This window comes from Tubulanus polymorphus, chromosome 5 (assembly GCF_964204645.1).
Source record: "Tubulanus polymorphus chromosome 5, tnTubPoly1.2, whole genome shotgun sequence".
NCBI classification, from domain to species: Eukaryota; Metazoa; Nemertea; class Palaeonemertea; order Tubulaniformes; family Tubulanidae; genus Tubulanus; species Tubulanus polymorphus.
The window spans coordinates 1,048,189-1,072,157 of record NC_134029.1 but is presented as its reverse complement, the minus strand read 5'-3'; the positions used below and the strand labels follow the sequence as shown (position 1 = coordinate 1,072,157).

The window sequence follows — 23,969 nt, the reverse complement described above, 5'->3', positions numbered from 1 at the left end:
AGTTTATGTTGGGCTATACACAGCCAGACTGGTTAGTAAAGGGTTTCGCTAACAAGTTTTACCTCTTCCTTTTGTTTATGAAATATAGACGACACGTAATGCAATAATTCATCGAATTTTGTTTCTTGTTGATCGTTTTCCATATCGGTCAAACACAAAGCTCGATTCAGCGGAAAGAAATCATAGTTTTCTTTTTCAAGCTGAAAGTGAAATGTTTGTGACAATCAATTCGTTAAGAGTTGTGTCATGCATTGTAAGTGTTGGTAGACTAACCAGTTTATAGACGTATAACTCTAAAGCGGTATAATCGGTTGGTTTAGTGTCAGCCAGGTGAATAAAGAAGAATATATACGCCCACATATTGTGTTCATGTCTGATGTGATGTTGAAATCCCTAGGAATAAACCAAACATCCATGAACATTAGGTAATTACATAGGCATCTGCTGAGGCTTCAGCCTAAAGCACGTGAGTATCCAGGAGCCAGTTGCACAGTCATGACTTAAATTTAAGACCAGTCCACCAATCTTGGTTAGCCAAGCTCATAACCTATACCACATGACCACTGTTGGGCTCAAGCCATGGCTATATGCAATTGCCCCTGAACGATTCTGATCCAAAAAGCTGTTACATTGCATATTTTGAGCAATTGCTTATTTTCCCCAAAAAGGGACAAAGTTTTAATACAGATACAGTTTTCTCAATGCTTACCTTTCCATAATGTTCAAAGTCATAACTACTGCGACTACAAACAAAACAGCTGTCTCTCATATCGCGTTCTGCAGTCCACTGCAATATAGAAACATATATCATCAGTCCATCCTCTTCACTGTCTTCTCTCTGTCGCTTCATTTTATGAATTCTTACCTTCAAATCTCTCAGTTCTGAGAATGTGTCGACAATTATACCGAAGATTATGTTCAATCCGATTGTCGTAATGAATATGAAGAATGAAATGTTGAAAATCACGTACATTCCAAACCGAGCAAAGTACTTTTCACTGTCCGTTATAGGCATATTCTAAAACAGAGAATAAAACCATTCAGAAAACCGTGATTAGGCAACCGGGACAAGACGATGAGGAAAAAGCTGTAATAGTGACCTCAAACATGTCTCCGACGAGTCCGTATCTGATAATAGTGATTGAACACTGGAACAAGTTTTTACAGTACCAGTTATCAGCAGGGTTGAAGAGTGAACGGAAAAATGCAAACGCTATTAGCGCGTAGATATAAAATATCACAATTCCGAGAACTCCGACCCATAACAGAGATTTACCTGAAATATTCAACAGAAAAACAGTACAGAATTTAGATGTATTCTCAATGAGAGGAATGGAGTTATTGGTACCGACCGTTCAGAGTCACTGCCGAAATAACTCTAGCAAGAAGTTGATTGTTGTTGACAATGTTTAGTAAGTGAAAACAGAAGAAATATTCACTGAACGCCGTTCCAGCTATCGAGAAACCAAGGAATACCTACAAACATAAATATATCACATGAGAAGGAATAAAAGATCAAACTTAGAGGCTAATACTGAAAGAACCCATCACGCGTATCCTACAACACCACCGTTCCATATCAGCTTTGAGAGTTAGAATACGTAAGATATAAATTCAGTCCCATATTCACCACTCTGAGAACAAGCATTTCCAGCTTATAACTATTCATATAGTACGAACGTTATAGCTTTCTTCCACCTTAACATAAACCCTTAATTTCCCAGATAGAAATAGATCTACGTAATACTGCAGTAATTATCAGATACTTACGAATCAACCAGCGATCTATTATATACAGAATTATCAAAAACGCTTTAACTCAAATGACTCAGATATAACTGTTTGAAAATAGACAATTCAGAAAATGAAATCATGTTCTGGATTCTAAGACCTGAGACCATCACCTGATGTCTCCATTATACTTACCAAGTAATACAGAGTTTTGAAACTCAGGAATTGAGTGTCAAGTTTCGATTTCTTTTTCATCTTTTTGCTCTGAGTTTCTTGAACATTTCGAGCTTCGTCGTCAGTTCTTTTACAGCAGCATTTTCTAAAATAATCAGAGAGAAACCGTACAGAAACCGAGGCTCAGTTGCTTCACGGATCGGCCGCAAAATGTGAAAATCAACTTACCGTAACCACGAGAATGTTGGAAACAACGGATGATTGAGCAAAAAGTAACTGATCACAACAAACAATGATAACACATTGTGAATTCCAGCAAATGCATAAAGTGTCACCATGTAATACTTGAAGTTTATCAGCGGCCGAGGACTGAAAAAATCATACAGTGTTAATCAGATTTCTGTGAGGAAGATGAATTCTGTTGGTGAGTTAACTGTGAAACTGCTTCAAATCTCAGTCGATAATGCTTAATTGGAGTGATCACATGATTACTCCAAGATTCATGGAACTATTAAGCAGTGTGAGTGAGGTATATACCACTTACTCGTAAAGTCCGACCGGTAATGAAGTTGCATTCTCCGGTGTTTCATCAATCGTTGCTTTCGCGTTCCACGTTACGAGCATCATTATGTTTATGCATAAACTCATGAATATACACATATAATTCCACAACAACCTATTAACAAAAAACACTTATAGTTTCTATATGACATGTGTCTTATAGGACTTGTGATAGATATCAGTTTCCTCATAGGAGCGCATGCATTTGGGCAGGGTAAATGTTCTGGGTCTACAATTTCCCCTTGAATTCCCAGCAATGGATTATTAAAACTCGACATTTTGAAAGCTGAATTCTTACTTTTCATGCGAAAAGGAACAAACTCAAAGGTAGTAAATGTCAAGTTTATTCTTACCAGAACTTCATGAAGAAGAATGCCAGTTTGTTTGATAGAACCTTTCTCTGATAGTAAATATCTTTCAGGATGTCTTTAGACCAGATCATTAAATCACGTATTTTACTGCTGGGACTCGATCTATCGACGGACCACTTTAATTTCTCCTTCACTTCATCACGTAATACGTTCTATAACATCAACAACAAACAATCGATCAATTACATTGGGCACTAGATCTACTTCTGTCAAATACAGAACACAGTTTTACAGTTCTCAGAATCAAATTTGTAAACCCTGAAACCGTGAAACTGGCTGCATGTGTCAATTTCACTGACCTTATTTTCAACCGGGAAACGCATTCGTTGTAAATGGCCTTCTTTCAATATTTCAACAGACATCGAGTTTTTATCGAAGAAGTTGTAAGCAATAGCTTGTTGTTCTGTCAGTTCTATAAATATCGATAGATAAGGTAAACTCAGATGTAGCAATGAACTCTCTCGGTAACTGTTTGACTGTCACTTACTGATTCGTTTGTTATATTTTGGTGCTATATCCGTTATTCTTCGGAACAAGAAGAAATATTTGAATCCGACGGTAACGAGGTGTTCTCTGATTCCTGGCATTAAGATTTCATCGTCTCGCTTCGGAAGAACGATTTTATTCGTTGGAAGTTCTTCGGGTTGATCGACAACCGGTTTTTTCAAACTCGACAACTTTTTAGTTTGTTTCAGCGCCTTTTCGCGTAGTTTCTTGGCTTTGACAAAACTGGATTTTTCTGAAGGCTGAAAAAAGAATTGATTCATCAACTTTGTAAATAGCTCTATGAGGCTCAGACAGACTACAGGTGACAAGAGTCCAGATCATACCCTTGAAAGCACATAGCATTCACTCATAAACCGCAGTAAGGCATCTTTATCCAGACAATCAGCGACTTCCTGAAATTCAGATCAAATGTATATGAAAACGTTGTAAATGAAAGTATCGTTGAGTTCACCCAGCCCTGGAAGTGGTTGGGCTGTGGCTCTACGATCCTGTGGTACATCAGACACTGAGATGGTTCTTGGGGAAACGCTGAGATGCTGAAATGTCAGCTGAATTATACCTTAGCGATCTCTAATGCGTCGGGATGATTTTCTTCGATTAAACTCATCAATAAATTTCCGATATTCTCCAGCAGTTCGAGAGCTTTAGGAAGCATGCACTTCGCAAATTGTCCAGTTCGCAAGATGAAATTTATATAATCGACGATCTTATTGTCAAATATAGCGATTCGGTTCTCTTCATTTCCCTAAAAATAAACCATTAAACTGTAACCACGATAAGCTTCAAATGTTGGATATTTTCAGCTAGATGATTTCCAGTGATACTTACACTAACGCATTCATTGAGACTTTCTAACAACTGATTTATCAAGTCAATCGTTGACGGGTTAATATTCGCATAAACTTGACACATGTATTGTACAGTTTCAGCGATCAGATTGAATGATTTGATGTTATCAGGCTGTTCTCGAAGATAATCCTGAAAATATGCGAAGAACTAAGATGACATTTCCGATACTTGGATAACATTTCTGATTTGATGAACAAAGTGTTTAATCATACATTTCTCTTACCTGCATAGGAGTAAATTGACCATCACAAATTCTTGCTAGAACCTTTAATACCAGTTGAATATATCCATCATCTCTGTATTGTAGATCTTGATCATCTTCTGGTTTTGGCTGATTGGATGATGCTGCTGCTGTAGCTACTTCTGCCGGTGGAGCCTGCGAGATAAATTCAATAGATATCAAGGTAAATTGCTGGCAAAACTATTGGATCAATCTGCTGTTTCTGTTTCGCTATACCTGAGTGTCAACTTTAATAGCAGTCATCTCTATCGAATCCTCAGGCGTCATCGCGCTGTTTTCAATTCCCGTCTTTCCATTTGATACGAGCATTCCATTAGAACCTGTCTCACTGTCCGCGTACAGCTGGGCGCGGTTTGACTTTTTGAATTTTCGCAAGTGGATGCCCTTTTTCGGTTGTTTTTTATCCGGCGATTTGTTGAAGATACTGATTTGTCTGAGTAGCTTCGTTCGTTTGGTATTTTCGAGGTTTTGTAATCGCTGCAGGGCGACTCGGCCCGCTGTCATGGTCGCTTGGAGACTCTTTGCGTGGGCCATGTTTTCCTCGGTCCTCGCCCGATGCTGAGAGAGTAGCGCCCGCCTATGAATTAAAGAATTTCAGTGACATCAACGTCATCTACCAGAAATATCACGAACTTTCGTAGAAGAGTCGCTTATCTTACTTCTCTTTTGTGGCTATAGCCGACATATGCATTCTGTTCTTGATTGCGAAGAAGAAATTTTCTTCTCTTGTACTCATAAAATAATCATACAAAGAATCCTGAAATCAAACCATGAAAATTAAGATCACCGAGAGCGCTTAAATGCGGTATCATTCCGACAGAGAAGGTTTCATTCTAGCGACCTGCGAAACTTTGTTGGCATTAAACAACATATCCGAGATGAAACTCAACACTTCTCTGACCAGTGTATCGTTCTGCCTGGCGACGTGAGGAAGAACTTTACACAAAGCTTCCATTCGATTGAACACATCCTGCAGTTCTCTTATTCTCTCTAGTTGTCTACAAACAATATAAACACATTGTCAACTACTTTCTGCTGAGACTCTGTAATGAGTTTGATGTATAAACTGTATATTTACTCTTTCGTTGATTTCTTGTTCTCGTCCCATTTATCCGGTAGTTTTCGTTCCTCGTTGTGAATCATTGCTCTCAGTAATTGTAGACATCGTAAATCCAACTCCTCTTGATCTAAACGTTTCTGTTCCGTGCTTCGTGAATTCAGGAATGAGATCCTTATTGTCACAAGAGAAAATCATTGTTTAAACATCAGATATTTGTTCAGATTGCAGAGTTCAGTTTCATGAAAAGGTTTAAGCTTAAAATGGTTAATTTTGAATTGTTGTCCTCTTTGAAAACACGAAGTAGGCAATATACATGAACCAAGAATGAGGTTTTTTGGGATACGTACACAAGTTGCTGCAGTAATTTGCCTGCTGTCTCATACTGCTCATCAAGTGTTTTCGCTTGTGGATTGATAAAACATTGGACAAAACTCTGGAATTCTTCTCCTAAAGGCAGTTCTTCATCACCACCTATTTCTGTGTATTCTGTCAAAATATAGACCATCCTTCTTCTCAATAATCTGGTCTTAACATGTTAGATTCTGATCCTGATCGTATTCTGTCAACATACACTCTTAACTTTTCTTTAGTATTATTGTTTTTACTTCAAATGAATTATAGCCAGTCATTTGTCAACGGAAACCAGAAGAAAGCGATGTTATGGTTGTAGCATTTAAAGCCTTCAGACTCGATCAACTACTAACCTCTGTTCAGGGCACATTTCGGAGCATGTTTCAGTTGAGCCGCCACTGTGTTCTCTCCTCCGTAAGCGCCACGGAAATTACCAGCAAACGCGTGCAATTTAGCGTTCATTTCCTCTTCCTCGGCATAATATTCACGATAATCCTAAACATCAAATAAATCAAGGAAGATTAGAATGAGGTCATACAAACTTCACTTTGAGCACCGTGGTCCTCATACGTACATTGTACAAAGCATCGTTAATTGAGTCTTTCAGTTTTGAATTTCCGGCTCCAAACTTCTCCAAGAACTCCTCCAGAACCTGCATGAAATAAGAAGACACTGTATAGAAGGGTTTTCAGAAGTTGTGTTCGAGATAGTTCGGATAATGATTTACCCTTGAAGGAAGAGTAGATTGTGGAACTATTGACAACGCACAACTGATAATGATTCTCAAATGTGTTGGATTTGTGATTAGAAATCCAATTGCTTCTGCAAATACCTGTAAACAAACAAATAACTATAGTAAATCCTAAGTGAGTTCAGTGAACCAAAAATCCATAAAAGACATAACAACATCTCATTTTATAGTAGTATGAATTGTTTTTTTCGCTTATTAAAAATGTTCGTACCATCAATGCATGAGCGAGTTTATCAACTATTGGTCCTTCATCCGGGTAAAGCTCTTTATCAATAGAATAGAACTTTCTGAAGAAAACCTAAAACCATAAAGACAGACAGTACCGTACTGAATGTGACTGATGCATCAAAATATATCAGGAAAGAGGGAGAGAGATTAAGGGAGAGAGATTGATCATTAACAGATAAACTAATGTATTCTCAGTGTAAAAGATAATTAGCAATCACACATTTGATCATTTCTACAGTCTATTTTTCTGAAATTATCAAGATTTATCTAAATCTTGTCTTCAGAGAATCAGTATCCAAAAATAACTGCTGTTTCTCTGACGATGAAATTTTAAAGTAAATCTCGAAATGGTCAGATATATGAACTGAAGAAATCTTCAATTGATAGATTGAATACTGACTGTAAGGAATGGCATCACTCCGTCAAACAGATAATGCATATTGCACCTCATTTTCTCAGCCTGATTGTTACCGATTTGACTGAAATAAAACAAAGTGAAAACGTATGATTAATAGCCTGATTTTTCACACAGGAATCGATGATGATGATTATGAAACTGACCTGATTGCAGGAGGTTTCGATAATAGATGTTCAATTGAATCCTTGTTTTCAATGATGAAAACTGTTAAACAGTTGATATCAGTAACGAGTGTCGCCATGTATTCCCAGGTTGAACTGAAAAATGAAAACTCTTCATTATAGTATTCAGATAGTCAAGTCATAGTAGTTGGGATCATTATCATGGTGACGACTCTCAAAAAGAGATGATTTTAAATTGTGATGAGTATTTCGTTTAGAATTTGACTGTGGCTTATTTCCTTCAAGATAGTTGTAATTTCAGTTTTAGTTTTTTGGGGTAATAAACTCGGTACCTTTCATGAGGCAGTTCTGCAGCTCCACTTTCTATGATACTCCCAGCTGTGTTCATATAAACCCATAACATGTACCGTAAAAACGGACTCTTCAGATTGTTATCGACGGCTTGGTGGTTTAAAACCCAGAACAGATCTTCAATTCGAATAAACTTCTGACATAACGATTCAATGAATCGATTTTCACCCTTGACATGAAATAAAACAAATCCTCGATGAATATTTAGAGGTATATCATTGATTCTATTAGTGCATTATCATCTGAGCGACGTTCAACCCGATCTGCCCCTGAAAATTAATACACGTCCGTTCATCTCTTTCGTTCATAATGAATTTTTCTTTTCCGTTAATGAACCCTGATGAGAGTTGATGACCAATCCCATATTTGTTTGGGAAGTTATTCACCTCAGCACAGGTTGCGAGAAGATCGACTAATGATACCATATATCTGAGATGCGCCGCTCCGTATTCATTTGTCAATATCTGCTCTCTAAAAGTGAAAATTGATAATCAAGGGTTCAACTCAAAACTTCTAATCTAAGGACCTTGTAGTAGGCTGGACTCAGTTCCACAGTTCTTGGTAAGTTTTACCCTATAGTCAAAATAGTCACTGTAAATGTTGAAATTTTATCCGAATACTGTGGATCCAGGCCAACATTTATATTGTCCAATGTCAGGGAATTTGAATTTTCAGTGTAATGTTGTTCTTGCTGGTGACGAGTGGCACGAGTTACCTTTTGATAAGAAACAGCCCTCCCTTAAGATATCCTAAAGATTTAATCGGAAAATCTTTGGACTTGGCTTGGGTGAATATCTGTAAGAACACTGCAGTAAAGGATTTAATCTGTTCAGAAATGAACAGTTATTATTACCTGGTTTCTGTAGGTTGATCGATGACGTAAGCAACTCGATGATAATTATGCATTATATGTTTCATGACGTACATCTGATTACGTTTTAACGGTAAATCTAAATCTTCCACTTTCACTAACGCGTGTAATAACTCTAATAATCCGGGAGCTTTTTCTCTTTGATCGGCTGCGATTTTAACGAGTTTTTCTATCGTCTGAGTGCTGACTTTCAAACATAGTGATTCACTTCCAACAAATGCCTGAAAATATTTCAAAACCTTCAGATTATTTTGACTGTAGACTCAAAGATAGTAAATCAATAACTAATTGATAAATGATAACTATATTGAGTTAACAGATGAAGCTGGCCCAGGTAAGTTCTAAGTTCTTTACTGACAACTTAATCCTAATCACGCTGGACTCGAGACGAGACGCACAGGGCAGAAAATGAATCGAATTAGGAATAACGAGGGTTCCTCGGTTCCGATACCTGTTTCAGACATAATGATAGTTCCTGCTCAACGCCGACGATACTGATCAAACTATCGAGACGTTCAAATATGCGCTTCTGGACGCGATTATTTCCACTCGCCAGAAACATCAAACAACGCAAACATTTACTGATCACATTACAATATTCGACGCTGTCTTTCGATAGATCGCGATGAGTTTGTTGAGACAACAAATCAAATATCACAGATAAAATACCTATAAAAACACGATATACAAAGAGATTAATTCTACAAATATCTCATATCATTAGCCATTGGATAAACAGTTAACCCGTCGGTACCCGGTCTCACAAAGGTACACATTAATGATGTTATTGATGATGGAAGGTTATCATGCAATTCTTGTTTGTGGAACTGGTCCCAGCAGAATCTGTTACTGTTGTTTTAACTTACCATTATTGATCAGAATGGTTTGGTTAGTAGGATGAGGCTGATCCTTCTTATTTTCATAATAACAAAAACTGCAAAACAAATCGGACTGACTGTGAAAAACTGTATTTCTGCTTGAAATCATCTCGAGTTTGATTGATACTTACTCCGCTAGTTTATCGAACATGTCACCCATCTGTTGGAGTTGTTCATTCTCGAGTCGTGTTTTAGTCAAGCGCCTGAGTTGAGGGATATAGAGTAGAGCTTCACGATGAACTTTACAAGACTTCTCAGTGAATAGCACCTATACAAACATCACAGTGAAATAGTATCGGTCTTTTGTTCCAACGAGTCTACGATTTCTAGCAACGTCAAGAACGTAGAGAATCCCAAAGCCATATTGGTAAAATGGTATGGACTCAGCTTCTTTATTATACGTAAATAGGAATCTTTGATTTCTAGTAAGATCAAGAACTTAGAAAATTCCAGTCCAATGAAGGGGAAAATGCAATGATCAAATTGGTCTCGGGAACTTATGAGTCAAACTGTATTCTATCAGATTCTCAGACTCTCGGTTTGTGAGTTACCTTTCACCCTAGAGTTGTAATTATGAGTTCATTTCAATGTTTCAAAAATGAACAGTGGAACTGAATGCTGTATTATAAATACCTGACTGCGCACAGCTCGTTTGAATAGGTTGGCACGACCACAATAGAATCTGTTCAATAGAGCCATCGATCTTGTGACCATCTGATCATATTTATAGTTTGACAAATCCTGAAATTATATTCAAATATAATCTTATTCAGAACTCTCTTCATTGAATGCAGTTAATGTCGCATATTACTTACCATCAATATCTCAGTGATTTGTCCCGTATCAAAATACGTCACTCTTTCAAATATCTCTTCAACTTTTCGGGCCGCTTTTTTGCAGAGCCTTCAAGAGAAGTCAGTGACACAAACACAGATAGAGAGAGAACATGTAATATCAATTCACTTTATACTTACATCATATCATTTTTCATCTGAAATGTCTCGTACAACATTGGAGTCAATGAACTGTGATTACGTTTCATTTGAGTTCGTCTTTCTACCGATTTGAATAATGATGTGAATCCCTAAAAAATGAAAAACACAATCTCTCTGGTTTAATACTGGGTAATTAACAGACTCTTAAACAATACCCCTGGAGCCACTTTATACTCAGTGTTTATAATTGGGTAAAAACCAGGATCCGGTCCAATATTTTAACTCTACAGTCAAATAGTATTTGAGCACCGAAAATTGGGTTCCTGGTGTTGAAAGTGTCATCTATAAAATGACCACGGAATTCCTGATTCTAAACTCACCTCTAATGCAGAATGATGTTGATAGGTTAACAGAAGATCCATCACTTCCATCGCTCTGAAAAAGATCGTAAATCCATTTCGAAAGTGAATAAATTAAATCTCTATGAATCATGATTATATTGTTCACTCACTGTAATTTCACATCTACTATTGCTTTAGTCTCTAACGATTGCTCATATCTGGCAGTTTGCTGATAATGAACCAACAGTTGAAGTTCATCCTCTGAAAGTCCTTTAGATCTAGTAAACGGCACAGGTTTATCCTGACGACCGTCCAACAAATTCAACAACGGGTGTAACAACATTCTGACGTCATTCATATCGCCGTAGTAGCCGTACTCGATGAGATACTGGACCAGGCGTAATACTTGAGCAATGAGCTGGTTGTGTTCGGGATTGGAAGCCACCAATCCTTGATTATCAATTAGAAATCCAGTTATCCATTCTTTTAATTCCGGGAACAAATCAGCGAGTTCCTTTCGAGCCTGAAATTATAGTTAATCTTCAAATTAATAATATCTATATGATAGAATCTTGTGTGAGACATGTGTTTGTGTGCAATAGGTTTGTTCCACGACTATGAAGGGATGGTCAGGGTTTGATATAACAGTTATAGGCATGTAAAATCGAATAATGACCAGTTTGATGGCTGAGGGGTGTGAAACTAGCTCAGGCAGGCGACTCTTTTCTTACCATATCAATGAATCTGTTCATGAATCCAACATTATCCACTTCATCATAGATAAATGTTAAACTGATATGATCGGTCATTTTTCTTGTTAATCCCACATCAATGAACAAACCTACAAATATATGCAACACATCAGGATCCAGTTCAACAGTTCCCGATTAGAATTATATGAAGTTAAAACATTGAAAATGAACTAATATCAACAATCAATACTCAAACTCAACCAACAGTAAAACTGGATCCAGTTCCAAGTATCAGTTAAAATGTTATCATTTGAGCGTCGATGATGAACTAATTTGAACCGATAAATGCGTAAGTGCAGCTTTAGTTATTTTACTATTTCAGGTTTCAGGAAGCCGGAATGAGAGATTATACTAACCAATCATCAGACTGCAATACTGTGCACGTAAAGCCTCGGTTAAACACGGAGAACGCATCGAATAGAAAACCTGTTCCCAAGTTAGTAATTTCATTTCTTGTGTCACTTTCTGTATCACGTACTGATTACCGCCCTATTATACACAATAACATAACATTTAATCAGCTTCACAAAATAAAACAGTTACAACGGAACCTCTGGAACAAATGAAATATTCATTAGATATATCAGACTTTCTGGTGCCATCAAGTTTTTAAGACTGAGAGTAACCAGAGAAAACTTACATAACAGAGTTTCACTAGTAAATGAAGCTGATGAACTAGAAATTCATATTCTTCTTCACAATAAATTACATTCGTTCTCTGTAAAATATCATTAATATTTGTTAAGATTTTCATTTCAGAAATTGTTCTGAAAGTATTTTAGTGAATGCGAACTTACATCACAGAATTCCGAGAGAAGATTCCAGGTTTTACCGACATTAGTTGAAATGTATATAATGTCTCTTCTTGTCTCACGACAAATGTTTAAACCAGAATCAGTGAGGAATAAACCAGACTTGAAAAACGCAAGAGTTTAGAGAGTAAATTATCTATCAAAATATAGAGTATTTTATAGGTTTATTAAGTATATTTACCAAGTCACCAGACAGCCATTTATCAGCGATGTAATTCTGATTATGAGGCAGCGCAACTCCGTCACAAACACACAGTACATTCAACATATCCAAATAGCGATAATTCTAGAAATATCCGTTATTAAAATTCAAACTTATTCAATATAGCACAGAAGAACAAGTGACAGTGTTAAGATCTTGTACTATTGAGGAGGTTAGCATCTTTATTTCTCCATTGACTTTACAAGTTCATCTGAAACGGCCTATGATCTAAATGTGGGAGCATCAGTTGACCTGATACATTTTGTTCGACGATACCAGGTTAACTATCAGATTTTTAAATGTAAATTCACCTTATGTTTCTTGAGAAGCGACACAAATATATCGATATCTGTTTGACCGAGTCGATCCACGACTTTTCTATTGTCTTTGATCAATTCCATTATCATCTGAGCGACGTTCAACCCGATCTGCCCCTGAAAATTAATACACGTCCGTTCATCTCTTTCGTTCATTATGAATTTTTCTTTCCCGTTAATGAACCCTGATGAGAGTTGATGACCGATCCCATAATGGCGATGTTTCAAAGTTTATCTATCTTTCTGAAGAAGGGATTTAGATAAATCTCAAAACTGTCAGATAAACTAATTTCTAATATCATCGATGCTGAGATTGCTAATTAATCATCTTCTTCATTGAGAATACGTCAGGTCCCAGTTCCACAGTTGTTACTCTGATTGAGATGTAACTGTTGAACTGGATCCAGTTTATCGGTCAACTTCGAGAGGAGTATTTGTGATGACTTACGCGCTGGTGCAATTGTGTGTAGAAGAAACCCATATATTTAGCCATATAAAGAGCGTTCTTGCGGCTACTTCCGGCCATGTAGGTATGTAATACGTCGTACGCGTTCAGAAATATCGGCGTCAAATAAACTCGATCTCGTTTATTACGCAAAGGAAATTTCAGTATTTCCATCAGCAAATCTAAAACTCGTAGATTTCTTAACAATTTCTGACGTTTTTTCTCCGGAATCCCGTTCACGTAAAGAAACTGAACTATCTGATTCAATCCCTAAGATACACAAAGAAATTCAGATTCTAAAATCTCGCAAATAAATTCTAAAATCAACGAGACAATTTCCAAGTATCATCACTACTTACAGCATTCACTTTATGAGCTTCCATTGCTAGCAATGATTTTCCCGATTGTAACTGAATAAGGAAAAAAACATCTTTAAGCGAAAAATGTTAATAGATTTTAAGTCATTAGAGAAAATTATCTTCATCAATATTTACATCGAGAATCATGTTTTTGATGAACGGAACACAACCGGCGATGTAATTAAAATTATAACAATCTTCTTCAGAAACATCTTGCAATGAAAATGCATCGTCATATTGTTGATCACACTCCGTAGATATCTATAAACAAACATTTCAGAAATGATTTTCCGATGGTGGTTAAATTTCGGCGAATTGAAACATAAAATGATGAGTTCTATTGTTCAAGACCCAGTGTTAGTCCACAGTTCTGAATCCAGTTCCATAGTAATCCTTGAATTTACGTTTAAAACATCGGAAATGAACTGATTTCAACCAGAATGAATCAGACAACTGTATAACTGGATCCTGAGTTTGAGTTAGCTCTGATTTGAAATGAGTTCATTTCCAAATGTTTAATCAGATTTTAACTCAGAGCTGTGCAACTGGATCTAGAACTGGGGAACTTGGTCCACAATCTTATCGATGAGACTGATGTAAACCTTTCTCAGTTCGGCTTCATCCCACTGTAACCCGTTAAGAGTCTGATCGTAAGCCGATTGCTTCCTCTGTTTGTGAATGTATTTGTCATTCTTTAACGCGTGAAGCCATCGTCCCGTTAATTCGTGTTCAATTCGAGCGTAACTTCCCAACTTTATTTCATCAACTTCCTTAGAATAGAGAAATTAAACAGAAAATACATCAAGAACTGTTCATATGAAAAATAAAGAGAAGAATTGACATGAAGATTCGGAGACCTTTTTTACTGGATGAAGTCTGAAAACAGCTCTGGGATCTCTTTCATTATTCGTCAAATCAACATCGTGATCAGCATTAACGCATAGATACTGTCTAGTGACCATGTGACGTAACCGAATCTGTTGTCCCCATCTCAATACATTACCTACAGTCAGATATACATATATCAATAAACTCTGTCTCTATAGATATTTCACTTTCAGATATTTTACAAGATGATTTTTAAGATGAATATCATTAGGGTTTTCTGACTTTCGTCGAAAACCCTCTTGAAATTCTGTTGATTATTATTATTATATAATTTCCGCCGATTTCGTCAAATAAAATTCATCTTCATTCAGATTCGACAACTGACAGCTTCGAAACGAAATGTATAAATTTATACTGTAATAACGGTCTCTCTGAACCAACAGATTGTCTGAATGTACTTTCCATCCTATTTGAAACTTAAAATTACTTATTAGGTTACTGTAAATAAAGAATTGAATTGAATTGTTAGACAACAAGCACCGGCGAAATAACAGTTTGTGACGTCATTTAGTAAGTAAATAAAGGAGGGCTCCGAGAATTTCCAAATCACGGGGACTATACTGGGGTTAAACCATTCAACCAAAAAGAGGATTGCTCCGATAATATCCAAATCATCTCATTTTATTTTTTCCATCGAATACCCGGTAATTAATTTTTCCTTTCGATCACATGCATCCAGAAAACCCGTTATCGCTGCTTTGCAGCTATATTTTTCAATTGGTTTCTAACACTTTTGGATTCATCTTTTCATAAATTTCATATCTGATGTTTCGAATAATTTACCATTTAGAATATTGTCTTCAGCCTCGACCTGCCAGTATGTGAGACCAGACGTAGATGGAAGCAGAGATTGAGGGCGATTGATCTGATCAATAGGACGAAGTCTCAGATGAACTGAAAATAGAATTCTGATCTTCAGAAACTTCTCGATGATTTTGCAACATTATTCGTTGTACTGGAACCCGTGGTGGAAAAGGATTTTAATGTAATGAAATAATTACCATCTTGTAAAACGGCATCATCGAATAAACCTTCAGTGACGAGATAAGCTTCTAATTCACGGTGAAATAACCGTATTACGGAGCCACCCTAGAAACATACATCATACAGTCAACACAACAGATAAACGACATTATTCACTACTGGTAATAGTATCAGATATCAGATATTGTTATTTGATCCTATTTCTGTGAACAGTAAAAAACACTGACTCTTCAAACGAACGAACTGAACTCACACCAGTTATTGGACTTGGTTAACATATATTTCTATAACCTGCCGTTTTACTGCTACAACTCAGAACCAAGTCGCACAATCGTGGCTCAAGTTCAAAAGTCATCTTAAATCTTCTTAGGACTGATCTTGATTTTCTAGATTAGCTATAGAACTAAGATGGTCTTAGACTGGTTTTAAACCTAATCCATGGCTGTGTTATACTTTATTCAGGTCAGTACTAGGCCTATGCCTAGTGATGAATATTTACCCGTAGAAATTCTTGTTCTCCCGGCAACGGCTTAAAACTCTTTATCAGAGTGAATCCTGTTCGTTCGATTCCTAGATTCAGTTCAGAACTGAAATGAAAGCACGAAGCTGAAGCTAATTTTACGACTATTGTGCTTTTATAAGTTGTACATTTTTCCCTCTTCGAGTAGATTGATATATACATTTTTGATAATTCAATGGAAACCCACCCTGTACTATAGATACTGACTGAGGTATCTCGAATTGAGCTGGTAATTCTCGATGGGCTACCTGGCCGGTGAGTGTCAAATGTTATCACTCCCGGAGGCTTGAATGTTCGTTTTTTTCTAACCCTCGAAATAATTGATAATTGAAATAGTTGAATTCGTGGATGATAGTTTAGTTTCAGTTGTTGAAATCGTTTTTCGAAGTGAAGTAGGTCGTGGAGAACTCACCCGTAGTGAAAGTGGTCTATCTGCCAGGGTATACTAGCATGGAAACATTGACCAGCCGATTTCACACTTTCTAACACTATCTGATCATATATTTGTACCTAGAAACAACAGAAAAATACAATATATGAATCAATTTTGGGATTCCATGCCTAGCACTAATCGGGTTGCTTGGTCCGAATCCCGATTTATAATGATCCCTGAAGATTCTTGGATCCTAGAATTTACTGAGTCCGATGTATCAATAATTCATGGACATTTTATCAACAGCACTGACATTGGAAAGATCTCCACATAGCGGCTGGGAAATCATGAGACAATAGTTGTGGAAACCCAGAAGCTCCAGAGAGACTCTAGTTGCACATAGGCAATGATGATTAGACTACGATTTAAGATCATTTTTGGACAGTGCAACTGATGGGCGAAGGGTCCGAATCCACAGTACAGATCAAAATCAATTGGAATAAGGTGATTGGAGACAAAATTGAAAAAATGGTTTCGACTATGGAACCTGGACTCGCTGATTCATATATAAACACCTTTATCATACGATTAAAGAAATAAATATAAATTTGGGGGTTTTTTTTCTTATCGCTCAAGATTGAATGACAAAACACAGAAACCCAAACGATTTCTCTGAACTCATGAAATATCAATATTGAGATCATCATTTCCGCGTCTTCGTAAATTCTCGGTCGAAGTAAATTTTTTAGGCAACCACAAATATGTCCAACACTATCGTGCACCAACCACGCAGTACCAACCAGCGACCGACGGAACCACTGTTAAATATCATTAGGGTTTGGATAAATATTGAATACTTACGTTATCACCTTCTGATTTGACCTTGTATCTCGGTTGAACTCTGAATTGAGCGTGTTTAGCATTGAATTTATGAATCGATATCTGAAATAAATCATAGACGATAAAAAATATATATATGATAAATCTATGTGGAGAATTTGAATTTATGATTACCAAATAAATTCATAGATAAGAACATTATCAGATATTATATTCTTAAGTTTATTTAATCATATTTCGGAGAATCTGTTCATGTTCTAGTTTCCCAAAAGACCCCTTCGAGAAATTGAGACATTCCAGCCATTCCCATCTCAGCTATTGTTTATGGCGAATGGAGCATTTTGTCAATCAGTCACTACACCTGACTGGTCACTACATCTGACTGGTCACCATACTGACTAGACACACTTCTGAACACGGTAATTCACATGAGTTCAGTGGTCTAGTGGTTAGCGCGCTGGATTCCTACTCTCGAGCCCTCTGGTTCGAAGCTACTCATAGGGAACCTTGACTTTTAGATTGAATACTTCTTTATTCGATCCGATTTTTTTTTTAATGAATAAAGAACTCCCTTTGAAATGTGTTGCCGGCGGGCCTGATGTAACTTAAAGTGTTCAACGTTTTATATATTATATCAAGATGTTGGAATAATTTCGCCCGATTGTATTTAAGCTCTATTACATAATGTCAGTAACGTATTTCTAAATATCTCATTAACCTGATTTTATCTACAGTTCGTGATACTATAATCTCCTCAGTCACTATGTGATAGATTACAGCCTTACCCCACCCCACTGATATACTAAAATAGCATCACATTTCAGAAAAAAATCCACAATACGAATTCTGTTTTTTTTTTAACATATGGGGCAGGGCATTTCGAAATTATCCCAACATAGTCTCAGGGCAGAAGGATATCATCCGTATTTCTTAACATTTAAATCTTTTTCATCAAACAACAAAACATGGGTCCGACATGTTTCATTGATATAGTTTTTAATACAAGGTTTCGACTTTAGTCATCTTCAGGAATACTAATGGCCTAACCAAATTCGCTCTCGAGATGCAGTCCAGAGAATAAATGTGATACAATCTTGGAATACGGCATAAAAACAGTAACAAACAAAACGAATTGAATTGCGGACAATTGATGCGTGAACATAAGCAATGGAAAGGAAACGCTGGACCTAAAAATTCACCGAGAACCTTAGTGTCTGATGTCACCAAAGATTGGTTACACTAGGATCGTAGAGCGACGGAGATTACTGTGGAGACGACCACTGCCAGGGCTGGGTGAAATCAAAAATACAATATCCCAGCTAGAATTAGGTCGAGAAAGTAGTTGGAGTGTTCACGCTGATACCCGCGGCTTCAACGATTTCTCGCTAGATGTTTTTCCTCGCGATTACGATATAAAAATGATCGCAGGGACTCGAAGCGAGTACTACAGAATCAGAATGAAGTGATTAATGAGTGTATAATTAGATGCGATCGTCTGCTACTTACGAGCATATTGTTTTTATCCCTAACGCTCCCTTGTGTTGTACTGACGTGAATGTATTTTCCTGTAAACACGTGTTTCAACTGAAAGAGTTAAATTCAAATTCTAAATCTGACAAGTCAACAAGCAAGGAGTCATCTTTAATCTTTGAATCAATCAAACACTCTGAATCCAACGATGATACTAAATCCCACAATAAGTTTCCCAGATGATGCATTAGTAATTAGGATGAAATTAAAGCCTCGTTGCTCAAAGAAACATTTCGGACTCTTTGTTTCTTTCTTATTGTGGGATTTTTATACTAGCCATCTTGTCTTATTTGTACCAAGTAGGAACATTGATATCTTAATTTTGGAAACCATGCAATTCAAACATAGCGATACTGAAGTCATCTAGGAATGGAAAACCGAAACGAAAACAGTTGATTGTTAGTGATTCTGGACATAATTACTGTAACTGATTCTGGACACATTGCAAATTTTTATTTTCACATAACGACATTGTTTTTAGGTACTAATATATTTTAGGGGCGATTTATTTTTCATAGCGGAATTATTCTCACTAACGAATATATTTCGAAGGATAATTATTTTCTATGACGACGAAATCATTTTTTTTTCAAGAAATATTTTTATCAGCCACAAAACAGATCTAACGCACACACGACTATGGAACTGGATCCTGCGGGGGTTACGGCAACAACTGACAGGGTAATTTAAAACGCGTAAAACCACGGAGACAATAATATGATTAATTAGTTCAGGAGCACTCATTGACCTGTACCTGAATTATTTCACCATACCGAACTCGTTTTCCTTGTTGTCGTTTTTGCTCAGCAATGTTGTCGGCATTTTCAGCATCTGCAGACATCTACAAGATAATATCTACTTATATCAAAGCATGTTGTCTCAACGCCAACTTCAGAAGAGGAAATGAGGAGAGAATCCCACAATGATAATAAAAAGTCCGAAAATGAAACTTCGAGATAGTAGTTTATTTCAACGTTTCGACTATATCCTAATAGTCATCTTCGGGAATAGATGACTATTAGGATATAGTCGAAACGTTGAAATAAACTACTATCTCGAAGTTTCATTTTCGGACTTTTTATTATCATTGTGGGATTCTCTCCTCATCGCGTCAACACGGATATAGTGTTCTACCAATCGTGATCAGAAGAGGAAAGCATTTAGGTTTTTTTTTAAAATATTTTACCTTGACTTGTGGCAGAAGCGCTTTCGTTTGTAAGTCATTTTTATCGTTCTCACTTTTCGCCAAACATTTTCGATATTTTTTGTTCAGTTTGTAACGATTTTGTATACAAACTTGAAATACGCAAACTGTAATTAATGATATTCATTTCCGTTTTAGTAATGCCTATTCTATCCTAGGAAACCTAGATTGTCGGTCAATGTATCTAATCGCTACTAGGAATTGTTTGTGACATTTCGTCCGATAGATTATAGTTTTATGAATACGGTGGTCAAGATATCACGAACGAGCAAACGGAGACCGGTGTCATTGAATGAAATTCGTCCCCTTATTAATCCCCCCTAATAGATCTCAGGATTAAGGATTAGCGGTAGGGTCAGCCACAGGCCCATTATGTCTCTCCACTTAATCCGTTAATCTATTTTTTGTTTTTGGGGGGAGGGGGGCATCTGAAATCGGGGCATCTGATTCTATGACACCGGGTTTATCCGTGAACTGACAATGCCGTAGACTAAGGATGAATGGAAGAACCCCCTCGAACCCGTACCCATATAGATGGCTGTTTTAACCGGTTTCTATCTCAAACCCCAGTATAAATTGTTATTTTGACCGCTCGCTTATGAAACAAGTTTTCGCATCGAGCGGATATTCTCATAAATACATCTGACAAGCAAATTGTATTCATCACGTTTGTTCACAGAATTCTGAAAGGATAATTACCTAGATAAGAATTTAAATAGCGCACAATTGTGAAAGAGGATATGTCAATTTATTCGTTTTTGATAAATTACATGATTGCACGCTGCAAACTGTACTAGGGCAATAAATAAAAGAGACGAAGCGTTTGAACAAACAACTAACATTGAAAACGGCGGTAGAATTTTTTATTCTTAATATATCAATGAATAATATATGGAACAATTTTCTACATCGAATCCGGTATGAAAAATGTCTATATGACGGTTATCATTAACTGTGTGGTTTAAGTCACTCTGTGACTAGTGTTTTACTTGTTAACCCCCTCACCACAGACAACTACATATTCATGGTTTATTTAAGTGTCTGTCTAATTCAATCGAAGAAAAACTTTTAGACCAAATTCAATAAGACATTTTCAAAACAGTTTTTTAAAGAGTCGAAACGTAACTGTAGGTTTTCATCATATTGCGGGGTCTTTTTCTTCGTTAAGAGACTGAACCCTAGTTATTCATATTCCTCCAGCTGTTGTGATCATGGATATTGATGGTGATAGTCGACTTAGAAATTTGAATTTGAAAAACGTAACAAACTTCAGAACAACTTATAAACGTTTTGTTCCCTAGAAATTTCCCTTGAATCGTTTGTTTAAACCTACCGTGTGGATTGGGAATGCTTTGAGGCGTATCCCTGTCCTGTTTTTGATAGATTGTAAGTCCGTTATGAAGCGAAGTCGATTGACATCCGAACACGAATCCATCCGTCTCTACACAATACAAACTGACATAGTCACCGATACATAGAAAATCTCCCATACTCGTAATCTTGGTTCCTGAAATTTTACAATTATAAATATTTAAACTAATATTAATGAAGAGATTGAGTTTAACAATACGATTTTCTGCTTCTGTCGAATTGGCAGAAAACCCTTGATATCCAAAGTTTCCTTTTTTCATATCATAACATGATGAAATGACAAATCTAAACTTATACACAAAACTACACAGCACAATGGAATTTTGAAGTTTGAACACCTCGAGGCTTTTCATTTAATCTAATTCTGGGATGATAGATACCATAAATACTACTGTCTCCTGGAACCGACCAGACGGAGTTTATAGATATCTGTAGAATGCCACACGCATATATGGGGTATGGGATTTTTATCAAATGATTATCGAAGTATTTCCGCAATGTTTCACAATTCAAATATATACATTTAAAAAATACAGTTTGCTTTGCGTTTTAGAAAAAAAATAGTTTGAATGCGAAATGTAAAGACTGAGTGAAATATAAATTTCACTTCGGTGGTCTGAAGCGTTTTCGTAGGTGTTCAGTCAGTTGCTGGTTCACATCAAAGTTAAACAAGAATGCATTTTGTTTTTTCTGTATAAGATCGTACGGAACATTTTCGGGCGCTTCGTTTTTAATCTATTCGCAATGAAATCACGTATGGCTGCGATAATGACCTCCGCGAGGCGTCAAGTTACATCGAGTTCACGGTTAAGATTTGACATCGTCGGAAATGAACTAACGAGAACCTATCGAATCTAATAATATATGTTCATCGAGCTATAAATGTGATCTTCATCTCGCGAGTACAAGTATCCAACTACGAAATTCATCAATATTTTCAGAATGGTTTTGTCGATTCAGTTGAGAGTCTCGAGTCAGAAGATGAAGGCACTCCACTCTCAATTGGCAACTTTATTACATTTTTGATATTTACCAAACTGCGTCGTAAGCGAGTTTGTAGATCTCCGAAATAAATATTTAGTTTATCGATGATGTTATAAATAATTTAAACAATTTACCTGTTATCTACTAAGCAGATACATACATCCGATATCGCGAGATTGTGTATTATATTTTCCCCATCTATAGACCGAGTGACTGTAAGCTATATATATACACACACGCATACTGTGAAATAGCTAACTAACCTTTTTTAAATTTTCCTCTTTTGTTATACTGATTTCCAGCGGCGTTAGTTTACGAGATTGTTAATTTCACCGGCCTTGAGTTTAAATTTAACCGACACAATTACTCGCAGACGATGGACGAGTTCCGTGGTGTAAACCTCGTTCATCTCAATATTGTAAGAATGAAGTTTTTGATTACCCTCTTTCTACAAGACGCGGCGCTAGGAACCTGAATCTGTAATGTTGCCAATATTGTTTGTTCTCACGACAAAATATTACGTTTTTAAATTTGGTAGCAATTAATTTAATCAGTTTTTGAACCGTGCGGAGAATGTGTTTATATTTCAGTCAGGGGTAAGGTTCAGAGCTGTTCTCATCAGTTGAAGCGGTAAAACCTACCATCAAGATTTCCCACCTGTTTGCAGAAAGTAATTTGTCTATGCCTTGTTTAGAATAAGTGTCTATCGTAAGGCTTTAAGCCCTTTGTGTGAATTTCAACCGAATTGAAATGTTTACTTATGATTCTTCTCTAAACGCTTTTAACTGCAATAGCGAAAGTGCGTGTGCAAATACTTGTGAAGAGGGCTAACAACATTCACACTGACCTCATTCGTTCAAATAGTCACGAATCTTCGTCATGAAAAACATCCAAATCTAACTAAAAAATCACGACGAAAACATTCCTGACAATTCACGTACCGAATGCACTTTTAAACTATGTATTTCCACGTCTGTAAACAACTCACATTACGTACATTGAAACCGCCTTGTCTTTTTTTCTGAATTAGTGATACACTGCGTTGGAGGATTAAAACGGGTCAGAGGTGGGTGTCCTATTTTTCTCATTGTCCATATTCAGTAGTAAGTATAAGTAGCCTATGATTCACTGGTTTATAAATGGAATTTGTACGATGTATTCTAGCGACAAATGTTTGTCCTAACATTCTAAAGATGATTCCTTCCCTAACAATTGGCATCACTGGACAATATTAGAATATTTAATTGCTGTGTTAGTGTCCATGCCATGAACTACTTACTCTTCCAGTGTCCTGGTCTCATTACATTTTTAAGCTCCTCGGAATATTTCATTTTGAATCAATCTTTCAAATATTTGATTTCGGCACTCAAATTCCAACCTTTCACTGTGACTATCTTTTTTAACACCCTCAACTCGCTAAGCGCCACGCAGGGCATTATAAGCAGGGGTTCGATGTCTCTTTTTCCCAATGGGGTAGAGACCAGAGAAGAACCTTCGACCAAGGAACTTCGATCAATAACTGACTTATCTTTAAAAGTTTACCTTTTGAAACCGCCATTGTGATAAACTCCAAAACTCTGCGACAAGAAGAATCTTCACAAATCGGATCGATCTAAAGCAACCCCAGCTGCTCACCACCGCAGGGGAA

The 23,969-nt window shown here is 36.7% G+C and overlaps 1 protein-coding gene across 1 annotated transcript in view; it reads right to left on the bottom strand.

The window, feature by feature from the left end:
- LOC141905417 (inositol 1,4,5-trisphosphate-gated calcium channel ITPR3-like) overlaps positions 1-23,969 on the bottom strand; it is a 28,306-nt gene that overhangs the window by 1,409 nt on the left and 2,928 nt on the right. Inside the window, exons 2-59 of the mRNA XM_074794274.1 lie at positions 21,300-21,473; positions 19,949-20,073; positions 19,517-19,603; positions 18,739-18,816; positions 17,254-17,334; positions 16,432-16,529; positions 15,999-16,086; positions 15,517-15,604; positions 15,299-15,409; positions 14,485-14,630; positions 14,230-14,397; positions 13,763-13,888; positions 13,628-13,678; positions 13,272-13,538; positions 12,818-12,940; positions 12,486-12,590; positions 12,290-12,406; positions 12,133-12,210; positions 11,849-11,981; positions 11,472-11,581; positions 10,911-11,263; positions 10,780-10,834; positions 10,439-10,548; positions 10,280-10,367; positions 10,098-10,205; positions 9,596-9,732; positions 9,453-9,520; positions 9,038-9,255; positions 8,569-8,807; positions 8,102-8,186; positions 7,697-7,884; positions 7,386-7,499; positions 7,225-7,303; positions 6,808-6,894; positions 6,573-6,677; positions 6,420-6,497; positions 6,199-6,340; positions 5,842-5,980; positions 5,513-5,665; positions 5,276-5,432; positions 5,094-5,191; positions 4,651-5,011; positions 4,417-4,569; positions 4,173-4,322; positions 3,904-4,089; positions 3,668-3,736; positions 3,325-3,583; positions 3,137-3,249; positions 2,820-2,989; positions 2,450-2,581; positions 2,134-2,274; positions 1,927-2,050; positions 1,353-1,476; positions 1,050-1,276; positions 866-1,018; positions 710-787; positions 274-393; positions 63-200 (exon numbers count right to left, since the gene is read on the bottom strand). Of these exons, the coding sequence (XP_074650375.1) occupies positions 63-200; positions 274-393; positions 710-787; positions 866-1,018; positions 1,050-1,276; positions 1,353-1,476; positions 1,927-2,050; positions 2,134-2,274; positions 2,450-2,581; positions 2,820-2,989; positions 3,137-3,249; positions 3,325-3,583; positions 3,668-3,736; positions 3,904-4,089; positions 4,173-4,322; positions 4,417-4,569; positions 4,651-5,011; positions 5,094-5,191; positions 5,276-5,432; positions 5,513-5,665; positions 5,842-5,980; positions 6,199-6,340; positions 6,420-6,497; positions 6,573-6,677; positions 6,808-6,894; positions 7,225-7,303; positions 7,386-7,499; positions 7,697-7,884; positions 8,102-8,186; positions 8,569-8,807; positions 9,038-9,255; positions 9,453-9,520; positions 9,596-9,732; positions 10,098-10,205; positions 10,280-10,367; positions 10,439-10,548; positions 10,780-10,834; positions 10,911-11,263; positions 11,472-11,581; positions 11,849-11,981; positions 12,133-12,210; positions 12,290-12,406; positions 12,486-12,590; positions 12,818-12,940; positions 13,272-13,538; positions 13,628-13,678; positions 13,763-13,888; positions 14,230-14,397; positions 14,485-14,630; positions 15,299-15,409; positions 15,517-15,604; positions 15,999-16,086; positions 16,432-16,529; positions 17,254-17,334; positions 18,739-18,816; positions 19,517-19,603; positions 19,949-20,073; positions 21,300-21,473 (7,853 nt within the window). The remainder of the gene's footprint in view (positions 1-62; positions 201-273; positions 394-709; positions 788-865; positions 1,019-1,049; positions 1,277-1,352; positions 1,477-1,926; positions 2,051-2,133; positions 2,275-2,449; positions 2,582-2,819; positions 2,990-3,136; positions 3,250-3,324; positions 3,584-3,667; positions 3,737-3,903; positions 4,090-4,172; positions 4,323-4,416; positions 4,570-4,650; positions 5,012-5,093; positions 5,192-5,275; positions 5,433-5,512; positions 5,666-5,841; positions 5,981-6,198; positions 6,341-6,419; positions 6,498-6,572; positions 6,678-6,807; positions 6,895-7,224; positions 7,304-7,385; positions 7,500-7,696; positions 7,885-8,101; positions 8,187-8,568; positions 8,808-9,037; positions 9,256-9,452; positions 9,521-9,595; positions 9,733-10,097; positions 10,206-10,279; positions 10,368-10,438; positions 10,549-10,779; positions 10,835-10,910; positions 11,264-11,471; positions 11,582-11,848; positions 11,982-12,132; positions 12,211-12,289; positions 12,407-12,485; positions 12,591-12,817; positions 12,941-13,271; positions 13,539-13,627; positions 13,679-13,762; positions 13,889-14,229; positions 14,398-14,484; positions 14,631-15,298; positions 15,410-15,516; positions 15,605-15,998; positions 16,087-16,431; positions 16,530-17,253; positions 17,335-18,738; positions 18,817-19,516; positions 19,604-19,948; positions 20,074-21,299; positions 21,474-23,969) is intronic.